General features: G+C 57.8%; 4 protein-coding genes across 9 annotated transcripts; 2 read left to right on the top strand and 2 right to left on the bottom strand.

Moving 5' to 3' along the window:
- Positions 1-762: 762 nt before the first annotated feature.
- Positions 763-16,762, bottom strand: LOC147127022 (melanoma receptor tyrosine-protein kinase-like). 4 transcript variants are annotated; one of them, XM_086020202.1, is made up of 28 exons: positions 16,664-16,762; positions 16,528-16,540; positions 10,556-10,707; positions 10,278-10,485; positions 9,840-9,974; positions 9,693-9,761; positions 9,260-9,378; positions 9,047-9,188; positions 8,866-8,982; positions 8,327-8,453; positions 8,068-8,141; positions 7,907-7,997; positions 7,617-7,816; positions 6,863-6,995; positions 6,697-6,787; positions 5,950-6,107; positions 5,828-5,860; positions 5,597-5,741; positions 5,334-5,456; positions 5,165-5,263; positions 4,332-4,517; positions 4,111-4,266; positions 3,696-3,771; positions 3,486-3,632; positions 2,767-2,864; positions 2,025-2,168; positions 1,858-1,948; positions 763-1,449 (listed from the first exon to the last, which is right to left on the bottom strand). In XM_086020202.1, exons 3-28 carry the CDS (start codon positions 10,694-10,696, stop codon positions 1,124-1,126), a joined length of 3,429 nt encoding a protein of 1,142 aa, XP_085876328.1. In that variant the 5' UTR covers positions 10,697-10,707; positions 16,528-16,540; positions 16,664-16,762; the 3' UTR covers positions 763-1,123. The 4 variants fall into 4 exon arrangements, with proteins under 4 accessions (XP_085876328.1, XP_085876326.1, XP_085876329.1 ...); XM_086020200.1 differs by lacking the exons at positions 16,528-16,540; positions 16,664-16,762 and adding an exon at positions 13,593-16,197; XM_086020203.1 differs by lacking the exons at positions 16,528-16,540; positions 16,664-16,762 and adding an exon at positions 12,893-13,574.
- Positions 15,658-19,478, top strand: LOC147127021 (tomoregulin-1-like). 2 transcript variants are annotated; one of them, XM_086020242.1, is made up of 10 exons: positions 15,659-16,296; positions 16,850-16,959; positions 17,047-17,176; positions 17,253-17,279; positions 17,393-17,489; positions 17,581-17,729; positions 17,842-17,889; positions 17,966-18,086; positions 18,166-18,327; positions 18,413-19,478. In XM_086020242.1, the coding sequence occupies exons 1-10, from the start codon at positions 16,095-16,097 to the stop codon at positions 18,495-18,497; spliced, it is 1,131 nt and encodes a 376-aa protein (XP_085876368.1). In that variant the 5' UTR covers positions 15,659-16,094; the 3' UTR covers positions 18,498-19,478. The 2 variants fall into 2 exon arrangements, with proteins under 2 accessions (XP_085876369.1, XP_085876368.1); XM_086020243.1 differs by lacking the exon at positions 17,842-17,889 and having other exon boundaries at positions 15,658-16,296.
- hus1 (HUS1 checkpoint clamp component) lies at positions 16,625-26,854 on the bottom strand. 2 transcript variants are annotated; one of them, XM_086020246.1, is made up of 8 exons: positions 26,581-26,854; positions 25,810-25,937; positions 25,533-25,709; positions 24,947-25,054; positions 24,795-24,869; positions 24,625-24,724; positions 24,426-24,557; positions 16,625-16,787 (listed from the first exon to the last, which is right to left on the bottom strand). In XM_086020246.1, exons 1-8 carry the CDS (start codon positions 26,630-26,632, stop codon positions 16,660-16,662), a joined length of 900 nt encoding a protein of 299 aa, XP_085876372.1. In that variant the 5' UTR covers positions 26,633-26,854; the 3' UTR covers positions 16,625-16,659. The 2 variants fall into 2 exon arrangements, with proteins under 2 accessions (XP_085876372.1, XP_085876373.1); XM_086020247.1 differs by lacking the exon at positions 16,625-16,787 and adding an exon at positions 23,708-23,926.
- On the top strand, positions 20,416-22,737 carry cavin4b (caveolae associated protein 4b). The gene is made up of 2 exons (XM_086020248.1): positions 20,416-20,868; positions 22,029-22,737. The coding sequence occupies exons 1-2, from the start codon at positions 20,518-20,520 to the stop codon at positions 22,542-22,544; spliced, it is 867 nt and encodes a 288-aa protein (XP_085876374.1). The 5' UTR covers positions 20,416-20,517; the 3' UTR covers positions 22,545-22,737.
- Positions 26,855-26,980: the final 126 nt, after the last annotated feature.

Below are 26,980 nucleotides of genomic sequence, written 5' to 3'. Positions count from 1 at the left end.
TTACGACGCCCGTGCCACTTTCTCTTGTCTTTTGTCCCCAGCACCCTTGTGACTACGTTTACATGCAGTCAATATTCGGCTTAAAGCCAAAGTTGCGAAACATTCTGAATATTCCGTTTACGTGATTGAACGGAGAGTTGCTCCGGCATTTGAATAAGCCACTGTGTACGGCGACGCACCGCGTCGTGACTCAAATGGACGTCATTTCCGCGTGTTACATTCAACTGTCAAGAAAACACTTGAATTCCTGTTACTCACCACAGGAATGAAGCAGCCGCTTTCCTCCAAGCTCCAAAAGTGTGCTTTTGTGCTTCGTCTCTGAGCTTAATTGTTTACCTCTGCATGTGTATTTGCGATGGGTTTCGCGCCAAACAACGCACTTCCGCATAAAGGCACTTCGTGTACTACAAGGACCAGCATTCCTTGCGGTTGACATGCGTAGAGTGTCTCGATCGTGTCTGTTTGCTCGCCGGCTTCACTTTGCCTTTTTCGCCCTCTTCTTCTCCACGCACCTCTCAGCGAGAATGCGAAGTACAGAATCTTATGTTTTTATTTGAATGCATTTTCGTTTGTTTTTTTTTTATACCAAGCATTTTGATGTAAATGTCGACTTTAACGGTGAAATCCGACATACGCGGAAATTCAGGTTACATCTCCAGTGTATGTACGGAACTCGTTCGTAAATTGAGGATTTCCTGTAGGTCCCGACTGCAACAATAATTTGAATAACTGTCCAGTGTTGTTTATGCTGATCCGCACGGGTTTTGAAAAGAATCTCTTCATTGATTTAACGTTTAAAAAAACAAACAAACATTTTAACGGGTGCTACTTTCTAACACCAACAATGACAATTTTACTTAAGTTAAAACGATACACGCTAAAACTACATAGGCTACATAAAGAGCAGTGAGTGCATGGTCAACATTGATCGACAGGCGTGTTCCAACAACGTGCGTGTGTGTATGTTGCATGCACGCTTATCAAGACTTGAATGAGTCTTTATCTTTTTTTTTTCCACTTGTGGTCTTGAATTCGCTTCAGAGATATAAAAAAAAAACCAACAACAACAACAACGTGTGAGACGCTCATGAAGTCAATATGGCGCCGTTGAGTGCAGCGGCCCTTAGCAGGCGGATGTCTGCAGTGCAGCGGCCAAGCCCAGATACTCGTGGTTCTGGGCGGAGGGCAGGAACAAAGCGTCGTCCGAAGCCGGCGCGGGCAAGAAGTCGGCCCGGTAGTCGGGGTTGTCCAGGCTGGCGGCGCGGGGAAGCGAGTTTTGCGCCGTGTTCAAGTATTCGGGTCCCTCCTGGACTCTGTTTCTGGACTTTCTGTTCTCCTGCGGGAAGGGCGCTGAGGCGGCACCCCAAAATAGACCGGAGTCTTCGTAGTTGGGGTTGTGGAAATCCGAACGGCCGCTGCCGTCGCCGCCTTCGGCCTGGTTCACGTACTCTGCGGCAAACATTTGTTCAAACGACGTCGGTCAACGCCAGAAGTCGGATGAGGTCACAAATGTGCAAGTCACACAGAAGTCTCAAGTCATCCGTCCAATCGTGCAATCTTGCTGAGTCACAACATGCAGCGCAGTGGCGTTTTGAGATACGACTTGAATGCATTCCGTGACCACGTCTGCAACTCAAAACGAGCGCATCTCAAATCGCCTTGTGTCTTTTAACACACCCTAACCCTGAAAATGCACATTTTCAAATCAGGAAACTCTTGAAATCGTTCAAGTCAAAGTCCAGGCGAGGCTTTCGCAAGTTGAAGCCAAGTTTGTCCTAAAACTGGTGACTGACGCCAAAGTGGACGACCCCACCCCACCCCACCCCACCCCCTGCCCACCCACGTGCGTGTCTTTACCGTGTCCAGCGACGCGGTCTTTGTCCGGCGCGTTTCCGGTGGGGTCGCTGATGTAGCGCATGGCCAGACTGTTGGCTCGCGCGGGGTGAGCCTGCACACGCACAAGAGGAGGCGTCAGAGCCGCGTCACGGCGCCGTACGACCGCGGGCCAAAAGAAAGGTCCGTACCGCGGCGCCGCAGGGGTGGTCGCTACGGGCGCCGGAGCCTTTGTAGGGCAGCAGGTACTCCTCGGCATCCACCATGTCGTCGGCGTCGTCCGAGCTGAGCAGGCGCGAGTAGAACCTGCTGTCGGACGGGCTGGGCGGCTCGCACTGGCACGCAGAATACAAAGAGTTTTGCCACCTTTCGGTCCGCGCGACCTATCCTCATCTCCTCGGCGTAAACGCAAGCCATTTGCCGTTCTCGTCTGCATAATTTGGCCTTCCGCAAAACCCCCGGCCAGGAAACGTGTAAGTGGGGTGAAGCGCCGTTGCTGCGAGCGCCAGCGGGTGACGCCCCTTAACTCATTCGCCGCCGGACCTTTTCAGAGCCTCTTTGAGCCTAACCTCTGAAAAAATGGCCAAGAAATATCCATGAGTTCCTGGGATTGAATGGCCGGGCTGTGGAAAGACAAAACAAATGTTTTGCCTTGGCGGCGAATGAGTTAAGAAAGAGAAAGGATCATCGGCTGTTTTACACCCATGCGCCCTAACGACTTTGAAATGGATTTGTTGACTGGGGGCGGGCTCGGTGCCAATAGCAAGGGTTGAACGCGTCAAGGCTAAGGCTAAGGCTAAGGCTAAGGCTAAGGCTAAAGGCTAAGGCTAAGGCTAAGGCTAAGGCTAAGGCTAAGGCTAAAGGCTAAGGCTAAGGCTAAGGCTAAGGCTAAGGCTAAGGCTAAGGCTAAGGCTAAGGCTAAGGCTGACCTACCTGCAGGACCAGGTACCTGCTGGGGTCCCGCGCCATCTTGGAAAACTCCACGATGAGTTCCCGGAAGCTGGGCCGGCTGGACGGGTCGATCATCCAACCTGAGGACACACACACGCGACGACGCACTTCCTGTCACGTTCCCGCTTAGCGGTGCTGGCAAGTAATCCAGCGTAAAGACTTGGTGACTGGACTCGAGTTGATTTTTCAGGGAGTTTGGCTCTTTCAGGAGGTTTTTTGCGTGCCTATTTCTTTTTCTGACCACCTTGTAGGTTTCCTCCCTCCATTTGAGAGCAGAGCTCAGACCGGTTCACACGACACAAGGTGAGAAAATATGTTGGCACCGCATCAAGCGGGGAATAGTGTACCGTGCTTTCTAAAAAAACACAAGGCCAGCTAACACTAGCTAGGTGGCGCTGGGTTTCAAAAAATAAAAACAATGTGATGTGAGACTTTCCTTTTTCTTCTCAGGATGAACAGACCTCCGTTAATAAAAGAGGGAAACTCTTTTGTGCGCACAAGTTCTTTTTTTTTTCCCCCATTGTGCCAAGTGATGGAAAAGCTTTTGGCGATGGTAAAAAATCATTTTGACTTTTGGACTCGCATGCATTTCAGCGCGTGTGGGTTTTTTTTTCTCTCTACTTTAACTTGCACATCCACTTTTCTATTCTGTGGGGAGCCAACTGGCACGCGAGGCGTTTTTTGAAAGGGACGGCGCTTACACTTGACCATGAGCATGTAGACGTCGATGGTGCAGATGGGCGGCTGCGGCAGGCGCTCGCCGCGCTCCAGAAGCGAGGCCACCTCGCCGGCCGGGATGCCGTCGTAGGGCTTGGACCCGAACGTCATCAGCTCCCACGCCGTCACGCCTGTAGGGGGCGACGGAGCCACTTGATTGACAGCCGGGGGCGGACGGGAGGCGACTGACTGACCGTAACTCCAGACGTCGCTCTTGTGCGTGTACGTCCACTGGAGGATGGACTCCAAGGCCATCCACTTGATGGGGACCTGAAGAGAGAGCAAGTACGACCGCTCGACCCCAGGCCGATTCCAACGTGTGACTAATCACAAGAGCAGTTAGATTTCTACAGCTTGTCATTTCATTCAAGAGTTCTTGAGTTGAATGTAAGCTATGTTGGACTCCGATGATGACCAGCCAGAATCCAAATGTAGACATACAGCAGATAATCACCAGTTCTCAGAGCGGCGTTTGGCTTCACGAGCGGACATTTGCGACCGCATTGCGGATATTAGTCATGACAAACGTTTGTCGCTGCAGCTATGTGGAGTGTGCGTTCTGACGGAAAAGGCAAAGGCCGAGTGTTAGCCCAGCTTAGCATGACGCACCTTTCCTCCGTCGGCGTGGTATTCTTTCTCGTCGGCCGTCAGAAGTTTGGCGAGGCCGAAGTCCGTGATCTTGACGTGATTGGGCGTTTTCACCAGAACGTTCCGGGCCGCCAGATCCCGATGCACCAGGTGGCGCTCTTCCAGGTAGCTCATCCCCTGCCGCCACAGTTCCTCCGTTAGCCCAGGCCGCGGGAGGCGGCGGGGCGGCGGGGCGGGCCTACCTTGGCGATCTGGACGCACCAGTTGAGCAGCCACTGAGCGCCCACGTGTTCTCGGTGCTGCCGCACGTAGTCCAGCAGGCAGCCGTACGCCATCAGCTGCGTCACCAGCTGCACCGACGACGTCAGGCAGATGCCCAGCAGGCGGCACACGTGGGGGTGCTCCACGCTGGCCATCACGTACGCCTCCTGCCAGCCAAAATCGCACAAGCGGGCACAAACGGAACGCGCTGTTTGTTGCCGGCGACGGACGCTCCCGTTCCTCCCTTCCGGCCTTGGGCGCTCGCCGCGATGTCACACGTACGCGTACGCCCGGGTGGCAAAAACTCAGGCCGCGCTCCCAAGGCGGAGCCGTCGACAAAGCCGGTTTTATGATTTTAAAAATGATGGTTTTAGCCGTCGTACTTTGCGTCGTTTCAAAATAAGGTCACGTGAGCCAAATCGCCGGGAAGAGAGACGCAGCCACGGCCGTCAGGCCGACGCAAAGGTAGACGTGGTGGAAATTCCGACGGGGACCGAGCCCTGCTGCCGATCTGCAAGCGACGGACGCGCACCCGATTACGTGAGGCTCGTCCCCTCGCGTCAACATACATGAGTTCAGGGTCCAAAACGCCACGAGGTGGCGCCAAAGCAATATTTGTATGTTATAATTGACATCAGTCCAGCGCGCTCCCAGCGGCTGACAGAAGAAAACGGAGAAGAAGAAAAAGATCCACTTACTCCTCCTGGCGAGCTGGCCGAACTCTAGCGTGGGGCTATCGGGTACACGCTAGAGTAGGACATGCTCAGGTGGGTTTCTGGGAAGAAGACCAAGAGGAAAAAGCAAGTCGACTCACATCCAGGATTTCCTTGTTGGCTTTGGGCGATGTGGCCTCTCGGAGAACTTTGATGGCCACGGGGATCTTGACATCCTCGCCGTCGGGTATCCACAGCCCCTGAAAGGCAGCAACAACGCCGGCTGAGGCTCGCCGCCGGCAGGCTAACCGCCGAGCGGACGCCTCGCACTTTAAAGACGGTTCCGAAGGCTCCGGAGCCCAGGACCCGGATCTTCTTCAGCTCCGTCTCCTTCAGCATCCTCAGCAGAGCCTGGTTGGGGGCCTCGCCGCTGGGGGTCAGCGGCTCCACCAGCTGTGTGCACCGCGCGCGCGCGCGCGCGCAGGCACGCACGCACACAACATCAGCCGTTAGTGTCATTTGTAAGCATTTGGGAAATTCGTCCGCAGGACAGCATTTTGAATGAGCCTTCCTGAGGAGCGCCGGCAACGTACCTCTCTCTCCTGCAGGAGGCGCCGCGTGGTCCTCTTCCTCTTGATCCGCCGCCGCCGCAGCAACACAAAGACGACCAGCGAGAGGATGACGGCGAGCAGGAGCCCGCCGACCACGCCCGCCGCCAGCGTGGAGTGCCGGGCGGCGCTGAGGACACAAAAGAGAAAAGGCCTTGAAACTTTTCTCCCCGCCAAAGCGCAGGCGTGTCGGAGGCGGCGTGGTCGTCGCGCTACCCGGAGCATCCCGACGTCCCCGGACCCGTGCACCTGCACACACGCACACGTCACATCGCGAGTCAGAGCGCAGCGCTTTGTGCCCTCCCAACAAAGACGTGGCTTTTCTGTCGCGGTTTTACCCCTCGGTGCAGTTCTGGTGGCACGACCGGCAGCGGCCTTGGGCGTCGGCGTATTTCCAGACGGTCACGTCGCCGTCTCCCATCACGCCGTGAGGGCAGCGCGGCACGCAGTGGGGGCCATCTTGGACGTGGGCGCACTGGGAACATTGGTCGGGGCCCTGCGCGCCAGGCCACGCCCAGTTAGACACACGGCGGACGCGGGCGAATGCAGACGAAATTGGCACATTTTGCTCCAACGTTTCCCTCCAAAAATCGTTTTTTTGGGGGGGGGGGGGGCGGGGGGAATTTCCTTTTTTTCCCATATTGAGGCAGAGGTTGCCCTTGCACCGCCAGTGGCTCAAAGCAGCCCTGATTGTGGCAAGTGCGTCGGTTGTGCGCGTTCACGCGTTTGTTTGCGGTGGAGCAAACGCACGTCAGCCGCTCCGTCTCACCGAGCGGCAAATGCTTGCCAACGGAGCCGACTTGGGCTTGTCCTCAGCGTTCCCAAAAGCTCGCCAAGATGTTCGCATAGACTTTTGACGCGTTGCAGATCCAGATCCAGATCTTGAACCGGGGCAAATCTCCCTCAAGCCCAATCCGCCTGCGAACAGCCTCGGCAGCCTTTTGGCAACCCTGGCAAAGAGCCCCAATTGGCCACGGTTGCACAAGCGCGGGCGGCGCCCGCCCGAGGGCAAATGTTTGCAGTGGAAAGGGAGAGCGGAAAAGAGCGGCGGGCGGGAGAGAATGTCGAGGTGAAGAGTGTGCCACCTGTCCGCGGCAGGCGGGCGCCCCGTCGGCGGCGAGACACTCGGGGTGACATTCCACGCAGCTGCCGTTGAGCGCCAGCTCCCGGGGCTCCCTGCGCACACACGCACGGCGGCGGCGGGGTCAGGCTGTGCCCGGCGGGCGCCGGCGGCGTGTCGAGCGGCGCTACCCGTGCAGCAGGTTGCATGAGGCCACGCAGCGCCCCCTCCGCTCCAAGCGTCGGCAGGAGACGCACAGGGCGGGCCCGGGTCCCCAGCAGCCATCTCGGGAGCACTCGGGGTGGCACGTGTGGTTCCGCTCTTCTGCATGACGACACGCACGGCCCGGCATTGAGAGTTTGCCGGCAAAAGGTCGGCCGCGAAGGAGCGCGCGATTCCCCGCGCCATTCGCAATCGCGAATCATCAAGGATCCTTCCACCCCCCCCCCCCCGTTTAGCGTCAGGGTTGCGTTCCGGAACGCCGTGGATGAAAAGCTCCGAAGCAGCCGTCACCGGATTATTTCGGTCTATTCAAAGCGCCAACCTTCCCCATTGTGTCAACAACACGTCCGACCGGGGCTGCGGCTGTCCAACTGCGTCGGAATCGATCAATTATTCAAGTACCATTCGGAATAACAGCAGCGCAAACTATGCACGGGAGCCGAGGTGAGCTTTTTGTCCACTTGGCGGCGCTCGCGCTGACGCCGCCGGCCAGTCTCGGGCGTTGCGTCGGTCGCGTTTGCCGCTGCAGCGAGGCGCCCGTCGCCTCCTTCTTTGGGCGCTCGCTGCATCCAGCCATCGGTTCACCGACTGAAGGCCCCTTTTGTGCTTTGCGCTTTTTGCCGCCTTCTCTGGAGCCTAGAGCCAACAACGCGCCGCACGGCCCAGTTTTCGAAACGCGCGGTAAAGCCGAGTCGTCCCGCGAGGAGGAGGAGGCGAACTCACGGCAGAGCTGCGGCGACGCCACGTTTTTCAGGGCGACGGTTTGGTCGGCCGATCGGAAGAGGCGGCTCCACTGGTCGCTGCGCGTGTAGCAGAGGCGCGGGTTGTCCTTGAGCGTCACCCGTCCGGCGCTGACCTCCTTCAGGGAGCGCAGACCCAGCCAGCGCAGGTTGGGGGCCCTCACCACGGCCAGGCTGTGCTGCCTGGCCACACGGGAGCACAAAGGCGTGGGACGCGTCGCCCGCCGCCCGCCGCCCGCCCCCGACAATGAGCTTTGGCCAGTGGCCGCTTACGCTCGCGTGGTTCTCCCGCGGATGATCTCCAGGTTCTCAAAGACGGACAGGGACGTCAGGTTCTCGGGCCAGGCCTGGATCAGCAGGAACCCTGCAAAGGTGGAGGGCGCACGCTGACGTCTCCGCGAGGTCACGCGCTCGTCACACAAAGCGGCCCCTACCTGTGATTTCCTTGACGGTTCGGAAGTATTCCAGCTTGGCCGGGTCCATGGGCGGGATCTTGTAGTGCGCGTCTCTGCGGGGACCAATCACAAAGCATTCAAGCGCAACGTCCCCTTCCGGCAAGATCTTCTTCATGCGGGAGAAAGCTCAACGACCAAGCGAGAGGTCCGGCGGCCTCCATTCAAGGCGAGCAAATGCCAAGCACTAACGCTAAAAAAGGCTTAGGCTAAGCGCTCATGGTCGCGGCTGCGGACGCACCCGGTGAAGGAGGTCTCGATGAGGAAGATGTCGCCGTTGATCTTGGTGCAGTTCTGGAAGGACTCGATGTTGGAGGCGTTGATGGCGATGGCGTCCACCAGAGCGCCCGCGCCCACACCGTCGCAGGCTGCGCGGGAGCAAAGCACAAACGCCACGCCATCTTGGATGTGGACGGCTGGCCAAAGTACCGTAGCCATACTTAAGGCGGACTTGCGTACAAGTCCAAAAAAGACGAGTAGTCTTTGAACTCCTGTATTTGAGAAAAGGCTTCAAAAAGGGCAAGGCATTTGTTGAAAAAGGTCATGTGGTCAAAGCGAGGTGTAAAAAGGAGCCATATTTGTTTTCAAATCTAGCGCGTCAAAGTGAGGGCCGCTGGCAAAAATACGATTACTACTACCCATATTTGGACTTGGACACTTCCCGGCGCTCAGGTGGCCGAGTCTGCCGAGCCTTTTCCTTTTGGCCGAGTCTGCCGAGCCTTTTCCTTTCTCCCTTTTTTGGGGGGGTTTGTTTGTTTGTCTGCAGTCGCCGCTCCGTACCTTTGGGACAAGCTCCCTCGCAGGTGCGACATCGCTGGACGCCGTCGTCGTCGTCCACCTCGAACATGCCGGCGCCGCACGTGCGCACGCACGAGCCTCCCGTCACCACGTAGTTGCCTGCGAGCGACGCACATTAGGCGCAGGCATCCAAAGCGCAGAGCGGCGGGAGGACGCGTCTTACGGGGGCAGGCCTTGACGCAGGTGGCGCCGTAGGTGAACTTGGCGTTGGGGTTGTTGACCACCTGATGCGTCTTGAGGTCGTAGAGCTTCTCGGGAGGGCAGGCGTCTTTGCAGGTGCCGTCGTCGTTGAACAGCCGGCAGGCCTGGAAGCCAAAGCGCGATCAGGCGGGGACACGCAGGCGGCGGCGGCGAGGCGGCGCACGCGCACACTGACCAGGCAGTCGGTGGCCCTGGGGCCGCTGCAGCCCGCCGCGCAGTGCTCGTTGCAGCAGTCGCTGGGTTTGGGGCCGCGGCACCTCCGGCTGCACTGCTCGGCGCACGACAACTTGGTGACTGCGCCGAGACCGGGACAGCAGAGACCGCATGACAACTTTGCTGCTCTTCCAAAACACCGCCTTGCTCGAGTCACGCCAGCTTTTTTCTTCAACACGGGCAACTTGCTCACACCAATGCCGCGGCATTGGAGGCTACGCGCGGCGGCATTGGAGGCTACGCGCGGCGGCATTGGAGGCTACGCGCGGGGGGGGGGAAGAAATGTCTTCCCCGGCCCCAAAACGTTCCCAACGCTGCCGACGCATTGTACGCATAAGCCACGTGAGCATTTCGAGCGCCGCGGAAGGAAGACAAAGAAGACCAAATGGCTTTACATTTCTGGCAGTGTTGCGCTCCAGCCGCCCAGCACGAGCCGTTGACGCACGTGGGATGGCACGGCTCGCCTGCGGAGAAAAAAAACAAACCAAAAAAAAGCGTGAGACCCGGCCCGGCGACCGTCGCGACAAACTCCTGTCTCCTACATTGTGGCGTAAAGTCGTCCCTCTTGAAGAGCATGCTGGGGTTGCTGCTTTTGTCCACAATGTCCCCCCACTGGATGGAGTCCACGTTGCACAGCAACGGGTTGTGGCTCATCTTCACCCCTCCTCGAAGAATCTCTGAGCGACATCCGAGTCAACGGCGTAACCGTCATCCGACAATCGCAACGCCGGCGAGCGTATTGGCGGCGCCGCGCAACGCGGTCAACCGGAGCCTTCCCGAGCAACTCGCACTCGCGCCATCCGCCCGGAGGCGAGCAAAACCTTCCCCCCGAACCTTCCCGCAATGAGCCGGGCGCAATCCGGGCCGCGCAGCATCCGGGGCATGTCGCCACCGGGTCCGTTGGCAACCGCAGCGGAATCCTGACCGGCGGCCCGGCCCCGCCCCGCCCCGCCCGGCCCCGCCCCGCCCCGCTTCCTCACCGGTCAAGTCGCCGAGCTGCAGCTGCGCCAGGCCGCCGGTGAAGTTGAGCGCGGCGGCCGAGTGGTTGCGGTTGTAGTTGGACATGACCAGCAGGGCGTACTTGCCCTCGTAGAGGTTCTGGCCTCGGATCAGCTTCAGGTTGCGCAGCGGCACGCTGCGGGCCTCGTTCATGGCCACCAGCACGTAGCCGCCCACCTCCTGGATGGACTGAGGGACGGACGGACTGGGCGCGTGGGGCGGCTGTCCCGGCTTGGACGACTTGCACGGCGCCACCTACCTGCAGGAAGGAGAGGTTCTGGTGCTCCAAGGTGTACGTCACCTCCAGGTTGTCCAGGACCACCGAGCAGTTGCTGTACATGCGCACCATGTTGTCGTAGTGGTTCTCACGCGTGCCCAGCAGCGTCAGCTGGTTGCTCATCCCCTGGCACACTGGCACGCACGCACGCACGCACGCACATCAACAAAGTCGTTCACAAAGTTCAAACGGAAGCGAGACAACCACACACGTTCTTCGTCTGCCGCACGTGCGGCGCGGCCACGCTCGGCACTCAAAACGCCCTCAAGCTTTCGGCTTCGGCTCGTGCGTCCTCCGCTGGCCGCGGGGGGGCGCTCAAGCGTCTTCCGCTCATTCTCCTCCCATTTTTTCCTCCCACTTTGTTGCTTCTCGAACCCGCATTCGTCTCGCGCACGTTCCGCCTTAGCTGGTCTAGTCAGCGTCGTGCCATACGGCTGAGCGGGCTACGGTGTAGTGGAGTCTGGCGTCCTCTACGGCGCTGTCTACAAAAGTATCGCCACGTAGCACACAGCGTCGTCGCGCACGCGCAGCACTTGTCAGCAGCGTGACGACGGGCGCGCTGTTGTGCCGTGAGAAGACGAGCAAGTGGTCGGTTTGGTTGCCGCCTGGCCGGTTGAGCGTGAAGAATGAAACCTTTCTGGATCCCGGCCTGAAAGAGGACACGCCCCTCACGGCGGATGGCACGCCTCCAATGTTCGAAACGAAGACGCGCTCTAACGACAACAACGCGCTTCCGTGGAATCGATGGCTTCGACTTCGGTCACACAGGCACGCGGTTGTGCGGGTCGAGCGAACCATGTCCTCGAGTCTTGTCTTTGCTGCTCCGCTCAATGCTAAATGCCAACCCTTTCACAGAGCGGACAATGGGCGCGCACACGCGCACCCCCAAAGCCGACTGAGCATGAACGGCGCGGTCGTGACAACAAGTCCTTCGGGAATGCGCTCAATTAGCTGTAACGAGCTAGGCGCTGCTGTCGACGGACTGTCGGTGTGCGCTCGTGACTGACTTTCACGCCGGCTGCCACCCGATGACATCATCCAATCGGATCGCGCGTCCGCGCTCGCGCTTATGCGCCTCCACACAGACGCGAGGCAAACTTCATCAGGGCATTCACGTCACACTGGACTGGGTGGGCGCCTGTCACAAATATTCAAATGATGATTGGGACGAACGTACAATTGATCGTGGCCGTTTCGCGCTGCGCTCCAACCGATTGCGCTGGCCCGGCCACAAACGAAGGAGGACAGACAGTTGCAACTGTCAGTCACTTTTTCGAGAGGATCAAGAATATACGCCGGCTTGCGTGCCGTTGCTCTATTTGCGCTGGATATTGCGCAAGAAGGATCGATGCCAACGCAACGGGTCACTCGCGGGGGCGAGAAGATCTAGTCATTGACCTCCCGGTGGATGCGTTTGCGCTGACGTTTGGGGAAAGTCCAGCGAGAAAACTTGACGGCCAGGCTCCAACCGCGAGCGGGGCGGGGGGTGGGGGGGGGTCAAACGTGGCAGCGGCGCCTGCATGCAGTCGCCGCTGCCGCTGCCTCTTTGACCTTGCCAGCAGCCAAAACACCCAACGCCAGCAAATCAAAGTCACCCATTGGCGCCGTTTGACTAAAAGTGCTTTTATTGACTTATCGAACGCACTTCAAGCGGCTCACGGGTCACATGCGGCACAAAAACAACAACACAACGGCCTTGTGTGCTAATCTCGCGCGCGCGAGGAATGTGTCAGCCGGCTGAAAACATTCAGCGGCTCGATTCCCACCCAAACACGCACACTTGTTGTGTGTTCCGTTGCGTGAGTCAACGACGGGCAGCGTTAGCGTGGATGCTAACACAAGGTCAGCTAATCATTCAAAGGCACACGCAGCTAACATTTAGCACACAAGGAGGAGGAACTCTGAAGAACCACACACTTTGTTCACTTTCGCAATGTCGCACTAGTTCCAACACGCTCCGCAACACGCACACGCGCGCGCGCGCCCGCAAGCGGAAAGTGTCGGCACATGTCAGTGGGAATTGTTTCTCAAGCTACCCGTCCGCGCCGTGACAGAAGGCTTTTGCGTTCACACGCACGCACGCGGAAATGGGGACGCGCACGTGAGGTCGCCAGAGCCCCGCGTGCGTCGGCGGGGCGGGGCGGCGTCTGCCCGTCTGTGAGCTGGCGGTTTTGCTTTCTTTGCATCGTTTGCATTTTGCCCGCCACGTCCGATTTCCCGGGTGACCTCACTTGACCTTCCGTTTAAGCCTTGACATTGTGACCTCTGACCTGCGCGCCGGCAGTTCGAACACGTTTCATCCCGAAAACACGCACTGACCTCCACATTCCCAGAATTCCAAAGCCAACAAACCCGGAGGCTGCAAGTTCACCTGCCAGCAAGCGCACACACAAGTCGACACACTTTGGAACACGTCACCATGGTTACCATGTGACTCCAATCACTTCTTTCCATTCACACACACAAGCAGACACAATACCACACGCACACACAAACTAACAGCCATGCAGAGCCAGACAAACGTGCGCGCGCACACACACACGCACGCACGCACGCACGCACGCACGCACGCACACACAGCCAAGGTCCTTCCCAGCCGACGGAAGCTTTTCAAGGCTTCTGAAAAGCCGCCTGCCATTTGCAAAAGTGCTCGGAGAAGGCGCCCGCCGCCCTTCCATCCGTTGCACCAGACGCCGGTAGGCAAAGTGCGGCCCGGGGGCCACTTGCGGTGCGGTTCCTGATATTTTCATTTTATTGTCAGCTGAGTGACGGCCCATCACGCGGGCGGGCGCGCGCACGCACAAGCAATCGGAGTCGAAGGGAGTGCCATGTTGTTGATTATTCCGGCAGAAAAAAAAAAAAAAAAAAATCATCATTATGACCGGCAGACGTCTGCCTTTTTTGAATTGTTCACGTCCCTCAAATGATGACGTCAAGGATTTGGAGGAAGTTGTTGTCAAACTTGTCAAACTGGTGCATGTAACGCGCGGAAAGTAACGTAAAGTGAGGTGAGCGTTACCTTTCCTGTCGGTCGGCGTGCCGCGGGCGTCCGGCAGCAAAAGCACAACAACAACAACAACCCAAAGAGACCAAAGACGAAGGCCAGCAAGAAGCAAAAAGTCCGCCGCCGCGCCTCCGCACATCTTCACGTACACGCGCGCGCCTCCGCTCGGGCTAAAAGGCTCGCCTGGACCCGCACCACCATCAACTTGGACCGCCGCAACAAAACGGCGACTGCACGCGACGACCGACTCGGACAGGCCAGCCAGCCAGCCACGAACAACTTCTCGTCTGACAACAACCACGTTGTGGCAACCTGCGCGCGCGCGCGCGCGCGCACACACACACACACTCGCACACAAACACACACACACCTTCCTCCCGCCCTCTCTCGCTTTTCTCACAGTGAGTGCGCGTGATTTGATTGGCAGCTGGCTCCCGTCCAGGAGTGGAAAGTCATTCAAAACACGCATTAGAAAAACACTTTGCGCTGTCTGTCACTGCTTGGATGCTAAATGCTAAATGCTAACGGCATCACCGCGCTTCGGTGGTCATCAAATTGACCGTTGGCCCACTTTGTCTTTTCCTTTAATTGCCTTGCCCGAAACACTTTAGTTTTCTTTAGTTAGTTAGTTTTCCTAAGCCTCGTTGCGTGCGTGCGTGCGTGCGTGCGAGAGACAGCGAACACAAATTGCTGATCAGGGCGATCAAAGAACAATGTTATTGTTTGGACCCAGGCATAACTTGTGACTTGCGACCAGTCAATTGTTGGTCTTTCTTTCCATGCCTTTGCGCTGGCCGGCGACCAGTCCGCTCCACTTCATTGTCTCCAGCTCAGCCCTATGAGGCCGAGCGTGATCAACAAGGAAGAAGAAGAAGAAGGAGAAGGAAGACGAAGGGAATTCCTCCGTGGCTTGCGAGCAAGATGCCGAAGACGAGGGAGTTGACTAATGAGCCCTGCCGGCTTGATCCAAAAGACGCTTGCAATCTCCAAGTCAAGCTTGGTAATCTTCATCGCGCGCGCGCGATCAATGCCGTCAATGATGGGAATGCGGAACGTCCTGAGGCGTCTTTGACTGTTTGTTGTGTGAAAAGTGCTCATTTAAGCGCAAGCGGTCAATAACGTTTGCAAAACACATTTGCCAATCTTTTCCCACCACATGGAGGCAACCGACGATGACGATGATTGCACTTGCTCTATTTCACGACCGCAGCAGTCAACTGCGAATCATTGCGCTGTACATGATGATCGATCAATTGATCTAGTCGACCAATGTTAGTGCAGTGTTTTTCAAACTTTTTTGAGTCAAGGCACATTTATTTCATCAAAAATATCCCGCGGCACACCGCAAGATGAAATTAGGGGGTGGGGGGGCTTATTTTAACAATATAACTGATATATTGTTAAAATAAGCATTTTTTTTAACATTGAAGAATGGCGTTATATTATAACGTCTTGAATAGTAATTACAGAATCACAAAGTAAAAAGTATTTTATAATGTTTCATATTGATACTTAGTGCGAAACATGGGCCTGTTTGGATAAACAAACATGCGTCACTAATTCGCTCGTCTCTAAACAAAGACAATTAGCTACCTGCTGCCGCTGCCACCTGTTGGTAAGGAAGAGTACTACAATGTAGTAAAGACGCGATTGCGCTGCAGGCGCTAGACCGCACAGGCACACCGATGAGATAATTTGGTGTGCCGCGGCACAGGGAGTGAAAAACACTGGGTTAGTGAACGTTACATTTGCCAACTGATTGGAGTCAAGTTGAATGCGGTCAACGAGCGCCCTCTGCTGCACACCCGAATAAGTGCACGCGTCAGCAACTTGGACCGCTTTATGCACACTTTTTTGTTTCGTTTTTAAAAACGTTCCTGAGAGATGGTTGAGGTTGTATTGCTTTAGATAATCTAATCTTTTATGAATGAGTTGATGAACGACCCAAGTGCGACTCGTTTGTTTGACGAAAGAAACTATTTCAGCAGTACGTGCTCATTTTGTACCCGTGACGTCGGCACGGGACACTCGGGCGCAGCGACGTAGTGACGTCGCCGCGCAGTCTGTCTCCGAGAATAATGGGCGGGGTCTCGCGCCGGTCACGTGAGCCAGCCGACCCTTTGTTGATGAGCTCGGTCCATCGAAGAACAACGACGGCCACGAAAAGACGCCCCCCAAACCACCCAAAAGAAGCAAAACCGAAGCCGCGCAAACTTGAGACAAGGACGCGGCTTGGAGGACGAAGAGGACGAAGCTCGTGTGGATGTTTGGCCTTGTGGGGGATGGAGGCGCAGTCCGGGTTGTGAGGGGGTCGGCGCGCGCGTGCGTGCGTGGGGGTCGCCGCTATCCGCCGTCGCCTCGGCTTTGTGCTCGCCTTCTTCTTGCTCGTCTTCTCGGCGGCGGCGGCGGCGGCGGCATGAGGCGCTGAAGGCCGACCTGGCCCTTGTGCACTGCTGGCGACAAAGGCGCCTCGTTTTGCTACCCTTCTCTTGTGACGTCATCCCGTGCTCGTGCATCATGGCTCGCGTGGCCTCCTCCGCTTCGTCTTCATCTTCGTCGTCCGTCCCGCTTCTGCTCGTCCTGCTGCTCCTTCCCTCCGCCACGAGCGCGACTCCTCGAGGAGGAGGAGGAGGAGGAGGAGGAGGAGGAGGGGGAGGGGGAGGAGGAGGAGGAGCGGCTGCTCCCGAATGTGGACCGGGAAAGAACGACGAGTGTCCAGGTGACACACACACACGGACACATTTTTCTGGCACTCACGCACGCAGACGCAAACACGGGTGACTTGCGTCGTCATGACGACCATGAAGATTGAAGGTCGGCCATGATTCCTTTTGGGCCGGTCGCTATTTTCCCCATAATTACAAGCTCCACACGTAGGGCGGGGCCACACATGGCCGCGCGCGCGCGCGTGTGTGTGTGGGTGTGTGTGTGTCAAAAGCGCATTACTCACGTGATCAGCGCAGCTTCATGCAGATGTTGTGAGGAGGTGGTGCAAACGTTGGTGACGGCCATCCGACCAACAAAAAACATTTTTTTGTCACTTTCAAACTACGAGAAAAGAAACATTTCAAATGATGCTCACTCACTTCCTGTGCTCTTCGGTCACTTCCGCTGTGCGTCGGGTGACATCCCCGTGTTTGGTCATCGCAAGGCCGCAGAGGTGCCAGCCGCGCCGCTGGCCAATCATCTCCGACACGCGCACACACACATCTGGAAGGAGCAGCTGTTTGATGACGCGTTGTGCACCTTTTCCTTTTTTTTTTTTTTTGCAGACGCATCGTCCAAAAAGAGCGACCTGCGCGTGTGCGACGCGGGCACCTGTCGTTTTGGTGGGACGTGTCGCGAGAACGGCGCCGACATCAAGTGTGTGTGTCACTTCCACGTAAGTGCGCTCGCCCAACGCTTTTCTCGGAGGGGGGGCCTGCGCAAGTCAGCGTGCGTGTGCGTGCGTGCGTGCGCGGTCTTTCAGTGCCACAAGAAGTTCCTCCCCGTGTGCGGCTCCAATGGCGACACGTACCAGAACGAGTGCTTCCTGCGGCGCGCCGCCTGCAAGAAGCAGCGAGCCATCGGCATCGTGGCCGAGGGAGCCTGCGACCACGGTAACGCACGCACGCACGCACACGCCCGCTCATGGCCATGTCGCCGGCTCACCGTTTGCTTCCGTCCGACTGGCAGATGGAGCTTCGGGATCTGGAGATGCAGGTACACGCGCACACACACTTTGATTGTACGTGTGGAAGTGTGTGTGAGAGTCCTCACATCCCATAGGCACTCACACTATGCAAGAAGATGACAACTTGTGTGTGTGCGTGCAGACGACGAAGGTTCTGGCGGCAGCCGCAGCAAAAAAACGTCCAAATGTGGAAACTGCAAGTTTGGTGCCGAGTGTGATGAAGACTCTGAGGACACGCTGTTAGTGCGCGCGCACGCACACACACACACACGCATGCATACGGGCACGCGCCCAGATGACCTGTTGACTTAAGTGTGTGCGTGCGCGCAGCTGCATGTGCAACATAGTGTGCAACGGCCACAACGACAACCCGGTGTGCGGCGGCGACGGCGCCACGTACGAGACGCCGTGCCACGTGCGCGAGGCGTCGTGCCTCAAACAGATGAAGATCGACATCCGCCACGTGGGCCGTTGCCAAGGTAGCGCCCGCACACACACACTCAGCGCCCGCGTACGCGGCGTAAGAAGGCGGGACCTAGATCGGGGCCTGGCTCAGCCGGCCTTTCACGGTCTTCCTCTTGCGCCTTTCAGACAAAAGCAGGAAGGACGACGGCGTCAAGAGCAAACCGGACGTCTTTGGTGCGTCTTGCCGCCCTTTGTCTCCTCCTGCTCGTTCGTCCTCCCCCTCACCCGGTTGCTCTCCGTCTTGCCGCAGGCATTCCCAAGTCGGCCGAGGGGGAAGGGTTAGCGGAGGGCTCCGCCCCCTGCCCGCCAGACCACGCCCTCCTCTGCGTCCACGGCCAATGCGAGATGAGGAGCGAGCAGGCCGCGTGCAGGTAGCGACACGGGGGGCCTCCGCATGGCGGCGCGGCGTCTCGCCGCGACTCGCTGTAACTCGCTGCGTGCGTCGGGCAGGTGCTCGGCGTCGTACGGCGGCCCCCGCTGCGAGCGGCCCCTGGACTTCAACATCCTCTACGTGGTCCCCAGCGGCCAGAAGCTGCATTACGTGCTGATCGCCGCCATCATCGGCGCCGTCCAGATCGCCGTCATCGTGGCCCTCGTCATGTGCTTCAGCAGGCGCGTACTTCGGGCGCCGGCGTCTTTGGCTCGCGCTCGTCAGAGTGGCTCGATTGACCCAGCGCTTTGCGTCTTTGCCCCGCAGGAGGTGCAACAAGGCCAAGCCGGGGCGGCGGCAGAAGCAACATCTGGCTCACTTCCCGTCCGGAACCTCGTCCAGGATGATGTAGCCCAGGCGATGATGTAGCCCAGGCGATGAAGTCGCCCAGGCGATGAAGTCGCCCAAGCGATGAAGTCGCCCAAGCGATGAAGTCGCCCAAGCGATGAAGTCGCCCAAGCGATGAAGTCGCCCGGCGCCAGCCGCCCGCCCCCTTTTTTCCACTTGATCCACTTTTTCCACGGACACTTTTGATAACTCCACTTGTGGTGCCTCTTTTCTTTTCTCCTCAGATACTTTCAACTCCTAAGGGGCCTTAGTGTTTGGGTTGACTTTTTTATTTGTAGAACGGTTGGTTTTTTTTTGACCTTCTTTTGTCGGTTTTCCTTCTGGATGCGTTTGTCTCCTCTGTTGCTGATTTTGATTTTTTCCAGAGGCGAGCGCAAACAAGCCCAGGTGAACTTTGTGTACTCGGATCAGCTGGCCCGCTAACGCCTCTTAGCTTTTGTTTGCATTTTGAAAGAAGGGCCACATTTTTGGGAGTCTTATTTCAATGTTTGTAGCTCACCACGTGGACATTTCTCAAAACGTGTAAGGCTTTTTTTCCCCGCAAATCTGAATTGGGGCGCAAGCGCCGACGGGCCGACGGGAGGCCTTTGGGGAGCCGCTGACGCGCTCCAGGGGGCGCTCTCGTCTCACCTGTCTGGTCAGGCCGCGTGACAAGCAAATAGCTTTGCTTTTTTTCTACTTTCTCGTCTTCGGGTCCAAACTGCAACAATTTCCAGAGAAATCGATTCCGATGTTTGATTTTCTTGAGGTTTTGTCAAGATGATAACTTAAAAGATTTTCCATCCACTTTTTTGGTGCTTTTTGAACAATTTGATGTCGGTAGCGAGTGTCCACGTTGCTCGTTTTTCTGTGTTAGATGAAGCGGCCACGAGCGGCTCCGTCGCCGTCGCCGGTCCCGGTCGTGGCCGCGCCGTAGCTGTTGCATGCCGCTGTCAAGTGTCGCTGTGGTTAGAATGTTGTCCAATTAAATCACCTTGGGAACTCATCAACATGTGCTTTGATTGGTTGCTGAAATGGTGAGTGGCCGCCCCCCAGGAGGGTGACGCGAGCGCTCCTCGCAGCCCAAGGATGAGCGTGCGCGCGCGCGGGTAATTTTAGGTGTCAGCTGGCGCGGGAAGTCCCCCCCGGCTGTCTCCTCGTGGTCAACATTCCCTTTGGATTCCTCTCGCTATTCTTCATCTTCACGTCTGTCCTTGAAGTCGTCTGGAAGGCGTCCAGGTCAGCGAGTATTTTAGAACTTTCCCGTCCACTCAGCCATGCAAAACGGACGGCGGGGATTAGCAGGGAAAAGGTGGCGTTGATAGATGGATGCTCAGGGGCTTTCCGTGGGGGGGGGGTTGATCTGGGTATTTTTCCACCTCCATCAATCTGCCTGCATGGGAACGAGCATGTCATGTTTTCAAAGTATGAGCACAAAGTAGGATGGCTGGCTGCAACGTTTGCAAGCCATTTCCATGGCAACGGAGGCTCACTGAGTGGAAAGCGTTCGTTCCTACGGAAGCACATTGCTGCCTGCCAGAAACAAGCGACGCGAAGCAATTGGGTCGCTTCTGGGGTCACTTGCATTTCCTCTTTCTTGGTTTTATAAGGCAAAGTCATGAGCTACGCAACTATAATGCTGCAAAAAAAGAAGGCCAAGACGTGCGATCTCAAAGGAAGACACACACACACCACCGGGGGGGGGGGGCGCCACCAGAGACCCGAAAAACAATCAAGCAATCTCTGCTTGTCCTGTCGATGGTGAGGGAGACAAAACGGCAACAAGTTGAGGCACCTGACAGGCCAACGCACTTTGCCAATTTGCCAAAACTTGCAAGCGGGCACGACCCCCCCCCCCCTCCCTCTTTTTTGCAAAGCAGAGTTTGTTGTGTCGTTTTCCTCTTCTCTCTTTAGGCTCGCCCCCCCACCCCCGGCCCCCAATTTAGCCCCGGGGTGGAGTCTACAAGCGCGCGTCCGTCCCACCGCGGACACACGTGCCGTCTTCTCCTCTCGCCACTTTGGCAGTGCGAGCGAGCGGAGGCGGCATGGCGGACGGCTCGGCGTGCGGCGAGGACGCGGCGGGCGTGGCCTCTCTGCTGGAACGCGTGGCCGGCCTGATGGACGGCGTGCAGGCCGCGCAGCGGCGCATGGAGGAGCGGCAGCTGGAGCTGGAGAGCGCCGTGCGCGCCATCCAGGCCGGCGTGGCCAAGCTGGCCGCCGAGCGGGCCGCCGGCGCCGCCAGCCTGGACAAACTTCTGGAGAAGACGCGCAAGGTCAGCAGGCACGTCAAGGACGTGCGCGTGCGCGTGGAGAACCAGAACCTGCGCGTCAAGAAGGTGGAGGCCACCCAGGGGGACCTCCTGGCCAAGAACAAGTTCCGAGTGGTCATCTACCAGGTGAGCGACGGGGGCGACGCGGCCTGGGTGCCGGAGCGCCCGCCGGGCCGGTTCCATCCTCAAGCCTCGTCACCCGGTGTCCTTGAGCGCGTGGCCGACGCCGTCAAAGGCCGCGGGCCGCAACCACATTCGACCGCTTCGAATGCGGCATCGTCCTCATTCGCGCGGCGCGGGAGCCCCAGTGCGTCCATCGTCAACCGGCAACGGACTGGTCACCATCCGTGCCGGCTGACGCGCGAACGGCAACGGAGCCGTCGCCGGTTGGGGTCGGGCCACGCGTAGTCGACGCGCTCAAACGCGTCAAAAGCCAGAGCCCAGATTGAAAGGGCAAAAGTGCCAGGCCAACGTGAGTTCAAAGCAATGGCTCGGAATCAAAGCAAGAAGGAGTTGACCTCTGACGGGGTCCAGCGGCCGGCTGACCTTTGACCTCGCGCATGAAGCGTCATGGTCCCCGCTCGCAAAAACTCAAACAGCGCTCCAGCGCGCGCGCCGTCGCGGCCGCGAGGTAACCCGAGCGCCGCGCGCGATATCTTTAGCTTCCCGCCGTGCCGACAGCTGCCGCTCGCTATTTAGGGAGGCGGGAGGGATCAAGAAGGCGTGCGCGCCACCTGACACGCCGCTCCAAAGCAAGGCCAAAACCCCCACGGCAAAATGCACATTGGCAAGTTGAGGGCGAGCCGCACGGCGCCGACGCAAAACAAACAATGACGATGAGTCCAAGTCCGGAGCGGGCGGCTCGCGTTTGTCGTCTTCCGGCTGCTAGCGTGACTGCAACGCGGCCTCGCTCGATCGCCACAGCTCAGCGACACGCCCGGCCGGCTCCAGCGTGACCCAAGCGGTCCAAAAGGTTTGACGTCCGGGCGACGCCACTTCAACAACCGGGCCGGGAAAGGACAACCGCCTCCTTAGCGAGGGCGGGAGTGCGCGCGCGTGGCCCGGTCACGTTTGGGCCGTCAAATCATATTGCGCTCGCACACTTTCAGCATACGGCAAAAGGCGTGGTTGCTCTCTCCACCCTCAAACGTTGTCCAAAATGGACTTCCTAATCACGTAGATAAAAAGGCAGGCTCGGATCGCGGCGTGCCGGTTAGCCCGGACGAGAGAAAACCAACAAAGGTGCGTTTGTTGCCTTCAAAGCTTTTCTCCTTGTGCCGTCTCAGGGCGAGCAGGAAGTGCGAGCCGTGACGCCGGGCAGCGACGCGGACGGCCAAGGGGAGGACGAGGAGTCCGACAAGTTGGAGCGCCCGCCCGACTCGGACGACGAGTACATGGTGGTGGAGGAGGCCGACTCGGCGGCGGCGGCGGCGGCGGGGGGGGGCGGGCGTCCCGGCAAGAAGAAGACGGGCCTGACGCGCATGGAGAGCCTGAAGGCCACCTTCTCGCGGGAGAACATGAGCCGCACGCGGGACAGCCTGGGCACCAAGGTCAACAAACTGGGCGAGCGCATCGTGACGGCCGAGCGGCGCCAGAAGATCCGCCAGTCGGGCGAGCGCCTCAAGGAGAGCCTGGCCAAGAACGTCCTGAAGAAGGAGAGGACTGTGGCCGAGGGCCAGGAGGGGGCCGAGCCCTCGGGCGCCGCCGCGCCCGTGCCGCCGCCCAAGGGCCGGCGCGGCGCCCCCGACCAGGCCCGGCCGGAGGGCGAGGTGCGCGTGTACGACATGAAGCAGCTGTCGTAGCGCCTCTCCAGACAGTCACGTGACTCTCTGGACACTCGGCTTGCCTGTCGATGACGACGAGGACTCTTTTGCCTTTGCATGTGGATGACCGGGAACAAGATGGCGGCGGCGGCGGCGGCACTTGGTGTAGCGACTTAAGTTGAGCGAGAACGTGATTTGAGTGAATAAATTGCACCTGCGAGCGACAACGAGAGCAACGTGCTTTGGGTTTTATTGACCTTTGGTCACTACGTCCTCTTAGCGTGGCGCTAAAGCTAGCCACAGAGTCAGCCGGCAAGAGCGGCAAGCAAGGCGACCGACCAGTCGCTCAACGCGCCAGTCGCCGTCGCTTGCGAAGGCATTCGGACGAACGACGGGCCGATTCTTGCCAATGAAATGAAATTCTTGTCCTCTCCCGTGTTTAAGCTTCCAGTGAGCGAGAGAGCGAGCGAGCGGCCTGGCCCAGCAATGGCAAAAAGCCACGTTAAGTGCCGCCTCTCCAAATGTGGTGGCCAATGCAAGGGGGAGACTCCAATTATTTCACTAGATAAAAATGCAAACAAAGAAACATGGGAATCCACGGCCGAGCGAGTTTAGTTGATCAAATCCAAATGGATTGCTATGACGGTCAAATACTGATGTTTGTTGAAACAAGATTTGGATTTCAATGTAAAGCCATATTTAACATTTGCATTTCATTCCCATTGGGCTTTCAATATCTACTCAACATTTAGGCACAACTGCTTGAGGTGGCAAACGCAAAGTGGCTGAAAAATTGACCGCAGTTTTTTTGTTTTTCTACTTTGAAGCTCAATGTGAGGAAACGTCTTGCCTCTTAAAAGTGGCAAAAGGCGGCACGCTTGATGCGGGCACAAAGGCAACTCACAAGTCAGACCAGACGCACGCCTTCACGTGACGTGACGGGACGGGCCGGGCCGGGCGACAGCTCCTCCCTCGCTCCGTCGATTGCTTTGGCCTGGCTGGGCCTCGTGACCCGCTTTCAGCCCAAATTGCCCCCCCCCCCCCGCGAATTTGCAGCTGGCAGGTGGACACTGAACATTTGGATGGCGGGCAAAGCGAGCGCTGGCGATTTCGAGTGAGACTCTGACGGCACGGAGACGCTTCCATACACGAGCTCACACAACTCCTGACTGCCCGCCGCAAACATTTCACACCAAACTCACTTTACGGCCGATCAACAGGAGTGTTTATTGTCTTTTTGACGGGGCGCGCAGGCGTGACCTTCCCAGTCTCCTTTGCGATCGGCAAGTGCGTCTGACTGTGTTCAAAGTTTTGTTTTGCTTTTTGCTCGCTGAGCGTCTAAGCCACGGCCGGAATGAAGTACTGCAGGGACGCGTCCTGGTGGAGCAGGATGAGGTGAAGTACCCTCTGGTGGACGATGTCTGCGGGACAGACAAAGGGAGGGAAGGGAGTGGGGGGCCACCTCGTCATCGGGCACGGCCAACAAGTTGCTTTCCTCGGGGAACGAAATGACATTGGTCTCTTGCGTCCAGTCTCCCCCCCCGAGAATCAACGACTACGAATCCCAATGTGCTTTTCATGTTTACAACAAGACGACTCCACCCCCATATACTTGGTATGTGCGGCTTGGCCACAGGGGGGCGCCACAAGGCAGACGGGTCAGACAGGTCAGACAGGTCAGATAGGGCAGACAGGGCAGACAGGGCAGACAGGGCAGACAGGGCAGACAGGGCAGACAGGGCAGACAGGGCAGACAGGTCCCGCGTTCACGCACGCACGTCTCAACTCCTCTCAGCGCTAAAATGTCGCCATTCTTACCAGAGGATTAAGAACATCGATAGACGGATGCAAAGGATGCAGATGCTAAGAGTGAAAGGGCAACAGCGGAGTACCACTAGGTGGCGCTGTGGCCGCACTTACTGCATACGGCCCTGCTGGGGTTGAGCTGCTGAGCCACCAGGAACTGCTGCAGCTTCCTGATGTCCACGCAGGCCTGCGCCACGGCGTCGCGAGGCCGCCGCTGCCGTCCGCCATCTTGGGAGGCGCCCTCACCTGCCGGGACAAAACAGGTCAAAGTGGGCTCACCTGACCTCAGACTCATTCCCGCCGACGCTTTTACCCCACTGCGGGTTGCCCAGGTCTTTGAAGTGAGTGGTGACGGACACGAGGTCCGTCTCGATCTTCAGGGTCATCTCGCCGCTCAGGTTGGCCTCCACCACCTGACGTGCACGCGCACACGGTCAGTAACGAGGCCACCGGTGCGACGGTTGTGGTGTTGCTGCTTCGCACCAGGAAGTTGGAGAGGTTCTTCATCCTGTCCACCACGTTCTTCATGGTCTTGAGAGGCGGCAGGTAGACGCTGACCTGACAAACACGCGGCGGGTCACACGCAAGCCCCACGCCGACAGCGGGCGGGCGGGCGGGCGTTTTCGGGCACTCACGTCAAAGTCGGGCACGCTGGGCTCTTTGAACTCGTGCCACAGTCGCCGGGGGACGACGTCCACGGGGACGTCGTGCGTCACCGAGCGGCTGGCGCTGGACACGGTGGGCTGCGCGGACAGGAAGTCAGCATGTCAGCCCCTGCCGCTAAGCCCGTCAAGCCTCGCAATTGACGGCTGCCGGGAAAGCGCGCCGCCGCCCGTCCCGCCATGCCATCGGAAATCGTTTGCAGCCGAGGGCTACCGGCCCAAAAAGGTCTCGCTTTGAAACTTTCCTCATTTCTAAAGTCAACAATAAAAGGTTTGCTCTCAAGCACGGCCGCCTCATCGGAATTCGTTTCAATCGGTGTTCATTCGATGCAGACACGTTCGCGGGGAATCGGCACCAGCCAGTCGGGCTCAACTGCAAAAACGCTGCTCAAAGGTCGAAAAAAAAAAACAGGAATTAGCCGCATCTTTGTTTAAGCTGCGCGTGACAAAAGCCCGGAAAATGCACTACGTTTGACAGACAGCAAAATGCGCAAGTGAGCCGCTCGCAAACGGGCAAAGGTTTCCCGCATGGTTGTCGTTTGCTTCGCCACCGACTGACCAGCTCGGCGGCGACGGTGAGGCAGGGGCAGTGCTTCTTGGTCAGCTTGATCTTCACGCTTATGGCGTTGTGGACGGTCCTGAGGGCGCGGAAGATGTTCTCCGGCGTCACCTCCAGACAAATCTCGTTGTCCTGGGAGCTCACGCCCTCCATCTGGTACTCGTCAAAGATGTTGGCCTGCGGGGAGGACGCCGCGCAGGTGTGAAAAACGGAAGATGAAAAAAAAACAAAAAAAAGCCGGCGACCGGGGCGCAGGTCGGAGGGCCGCGGCGGCTACCTGGGCCATCTCGCACCACATGGCCACGCCTCCGCTCAGCACTTTGCCACAGAGGACGAAGAAAAGATGATCGGGCGTCAGGCGCAGCGCGCACGTTTTGGTCAGCTTGGAGATGCTGCTCACCACTCCTGCAACATCAGCAAACAAACTTGTGGCCGACCGATGACCGAAGAATGATTTGCCTTGTTTGTTTTTCGCTTGAAAAGTGGTGAGATTGTGCGATTTTTTTGTTTTTTCTAGATGAAAGTGACGTGAATGAGTTCATCCTCCACCCAGTAAACAACAGTCAGCAATCGAGAACGCTGAGCAGAATGTGTTTTGGCATCTTCAAGTGGAATGTGTTGACACTCGAGACTGCCCTTGGTCTCGAGAGAGCGTTTTGAAGGCCTGGGTCTCAGACTCGACTCTGAAAAGTCTTTGCCCGTCCTGTCTGGGTCGTGAGTTCTACTCTCGATATTAGCGAGTGTGGCCTTGAGCAAAGCACTGCGTCCTCAGCCTCAAACGCTTCTTGACGGTTTCTTTTCGACATGTTTTGTCATCTGTGGCCCTTCTTCGTCTTCTTCTTCTTCTTTTCATTTCAACTCTTTCCATGACGACACCTAAGCGTACTCGACCTACACTTTGTTTTTGTTTTTTTTCTAAGTGGTCCGTTTAAGTCGACTTGAACGCACGTGAATTGCCGCCGTCAAATGTCAAGTCCGGGGCGACACGCCAGTCCCGCCGGAACCGCGCAAACGAGCTAGCTTTTAGCCTCGACGCAAATGTTCTTACGAGTGAAATGGTTGAGGCAGGCCACGTCGACAATCTTGCCGCGAAACTTCATGGCTCGCCCACACTGCAAAACGTCCACAAAGTCAACTTGAGGTAGCGCCAATGTTGTCGGGCCAGCTCGTTCGGGCTTCCCGCCGCGTCGCGCTTCCGCCTACGTCAGCGCCCCGCCGGACGGAAACGGAAACGGAAACGGAAACAGAAATACGAGGCCGTTCCAAGCGAAGCCACCGGCGGCCATCTTGCGATGCCACTCGCGCACTTGATCGCGTCGATTTTTCCGCGGCATTTTCACCCGATTTTCTCTCTCCGCGGCCTAAATGCCAACGCGTAAGCCATTCGGTTGTAACAATAAGTCAGAAACGCGATTAGCCGTACGTCACACGGATTTCACAAACTAGAA

The sequence above is a fragment of the Filicampus tigris genome, chromosome 21, assembly GCF_054856515.1.
Source record: "Filicampus tigris isolate MCC_2025a chromosome 21, RoL_Ftig_1.0, whole genome shotgun sequence".
In the NCBI taxonomy this organism is placed as follows: Eukaryota; Metazoa; Chordata; class Actinopteri; order Syngnathiformes; family Syngnathidae; genus Filicampus; species Filicampus tigris.
Note: the sequence above shows the minus strand (reverse complement) of the source record. Positions and strands in the feature narration are given on the sequence as shown.

Coding starts and splice junctions, on each gene's coding strand:
- LOC147127022 (XM_086020200.1), bottom strand. CDS start 14,046: ATGCGTGTTTTGAATGACTTTCCACTCCTGGACGGGAGCCAGCTGCCA. Junction 6,788..6,862: donor TCATGCAACCTGCTGCACGG/GTAGCGCCGCTC, acceptor GTGTGTGCGCAG/GGAGCCCCGGGAGCTGGCGC. Junction 5,742..5,827: donor GGGACGTCGGGATGCTCCGG/GTAGCGCGACGA, acceptor TTGTGTCCTCAG/CGCCGCCCGGCACTCCACGC.
- LOC147127021 (XM_086020242.1), top strand. CDS start 16,095: ATGGCTCGCGTGGCCTCCTCCGCTTCGTCTTCATCTTCGTCGTCCGTC. Junction 16,960..17,046: donor AGTGTGTGTGTCACTTCCAC/GTAAGTGCGCTC, acceptor GCGGTCTTTCAG/TGCCACAAGAAGTTCCTCCC. Junction 17,280..17,392: donor TTCGGGATCTGGAGATGCAG/GTACACGCGCAC, acceptor GTGTGCGTGCAG/ACGACGAAGGTTCTGGCGGC.
- cavin4b (XM_086020248.1), top strand. CDS start 20,518: ATGGCGGACGGCTCGGCGTGCGGCGAGGACGCGGCGGGCGTGGCCTCT. Junction 20,869..22,028: donor TCCGAGTGGTCATCTACCAG/GTGAGCGACGGG, acceptor GTGCCGTCTCAG/GGCGAGCAGGAAGTGCGAGC.
- hus1 (XM_086020246.1), bottom strand. CDS start 26,632: ATGAAGTTTCGCGGCAAGATTGTCGACGTGGCCTGCCTCAACCATTTC. Junction 25,938..26,580: donor CTGCCTCAACCATTTCACTC/GTAAGAACATTT, acceptor CTGATGTTGCAG/GAGTGGTGAGCAGCATCTCC. Junction 24,725..24,794: donor AGAACCTCTCCAACTTCCTG/GTGCGAAGCAGC, acceptor CGTGCACGTCAG/GTGGTGGAGGCCAACCTGAG.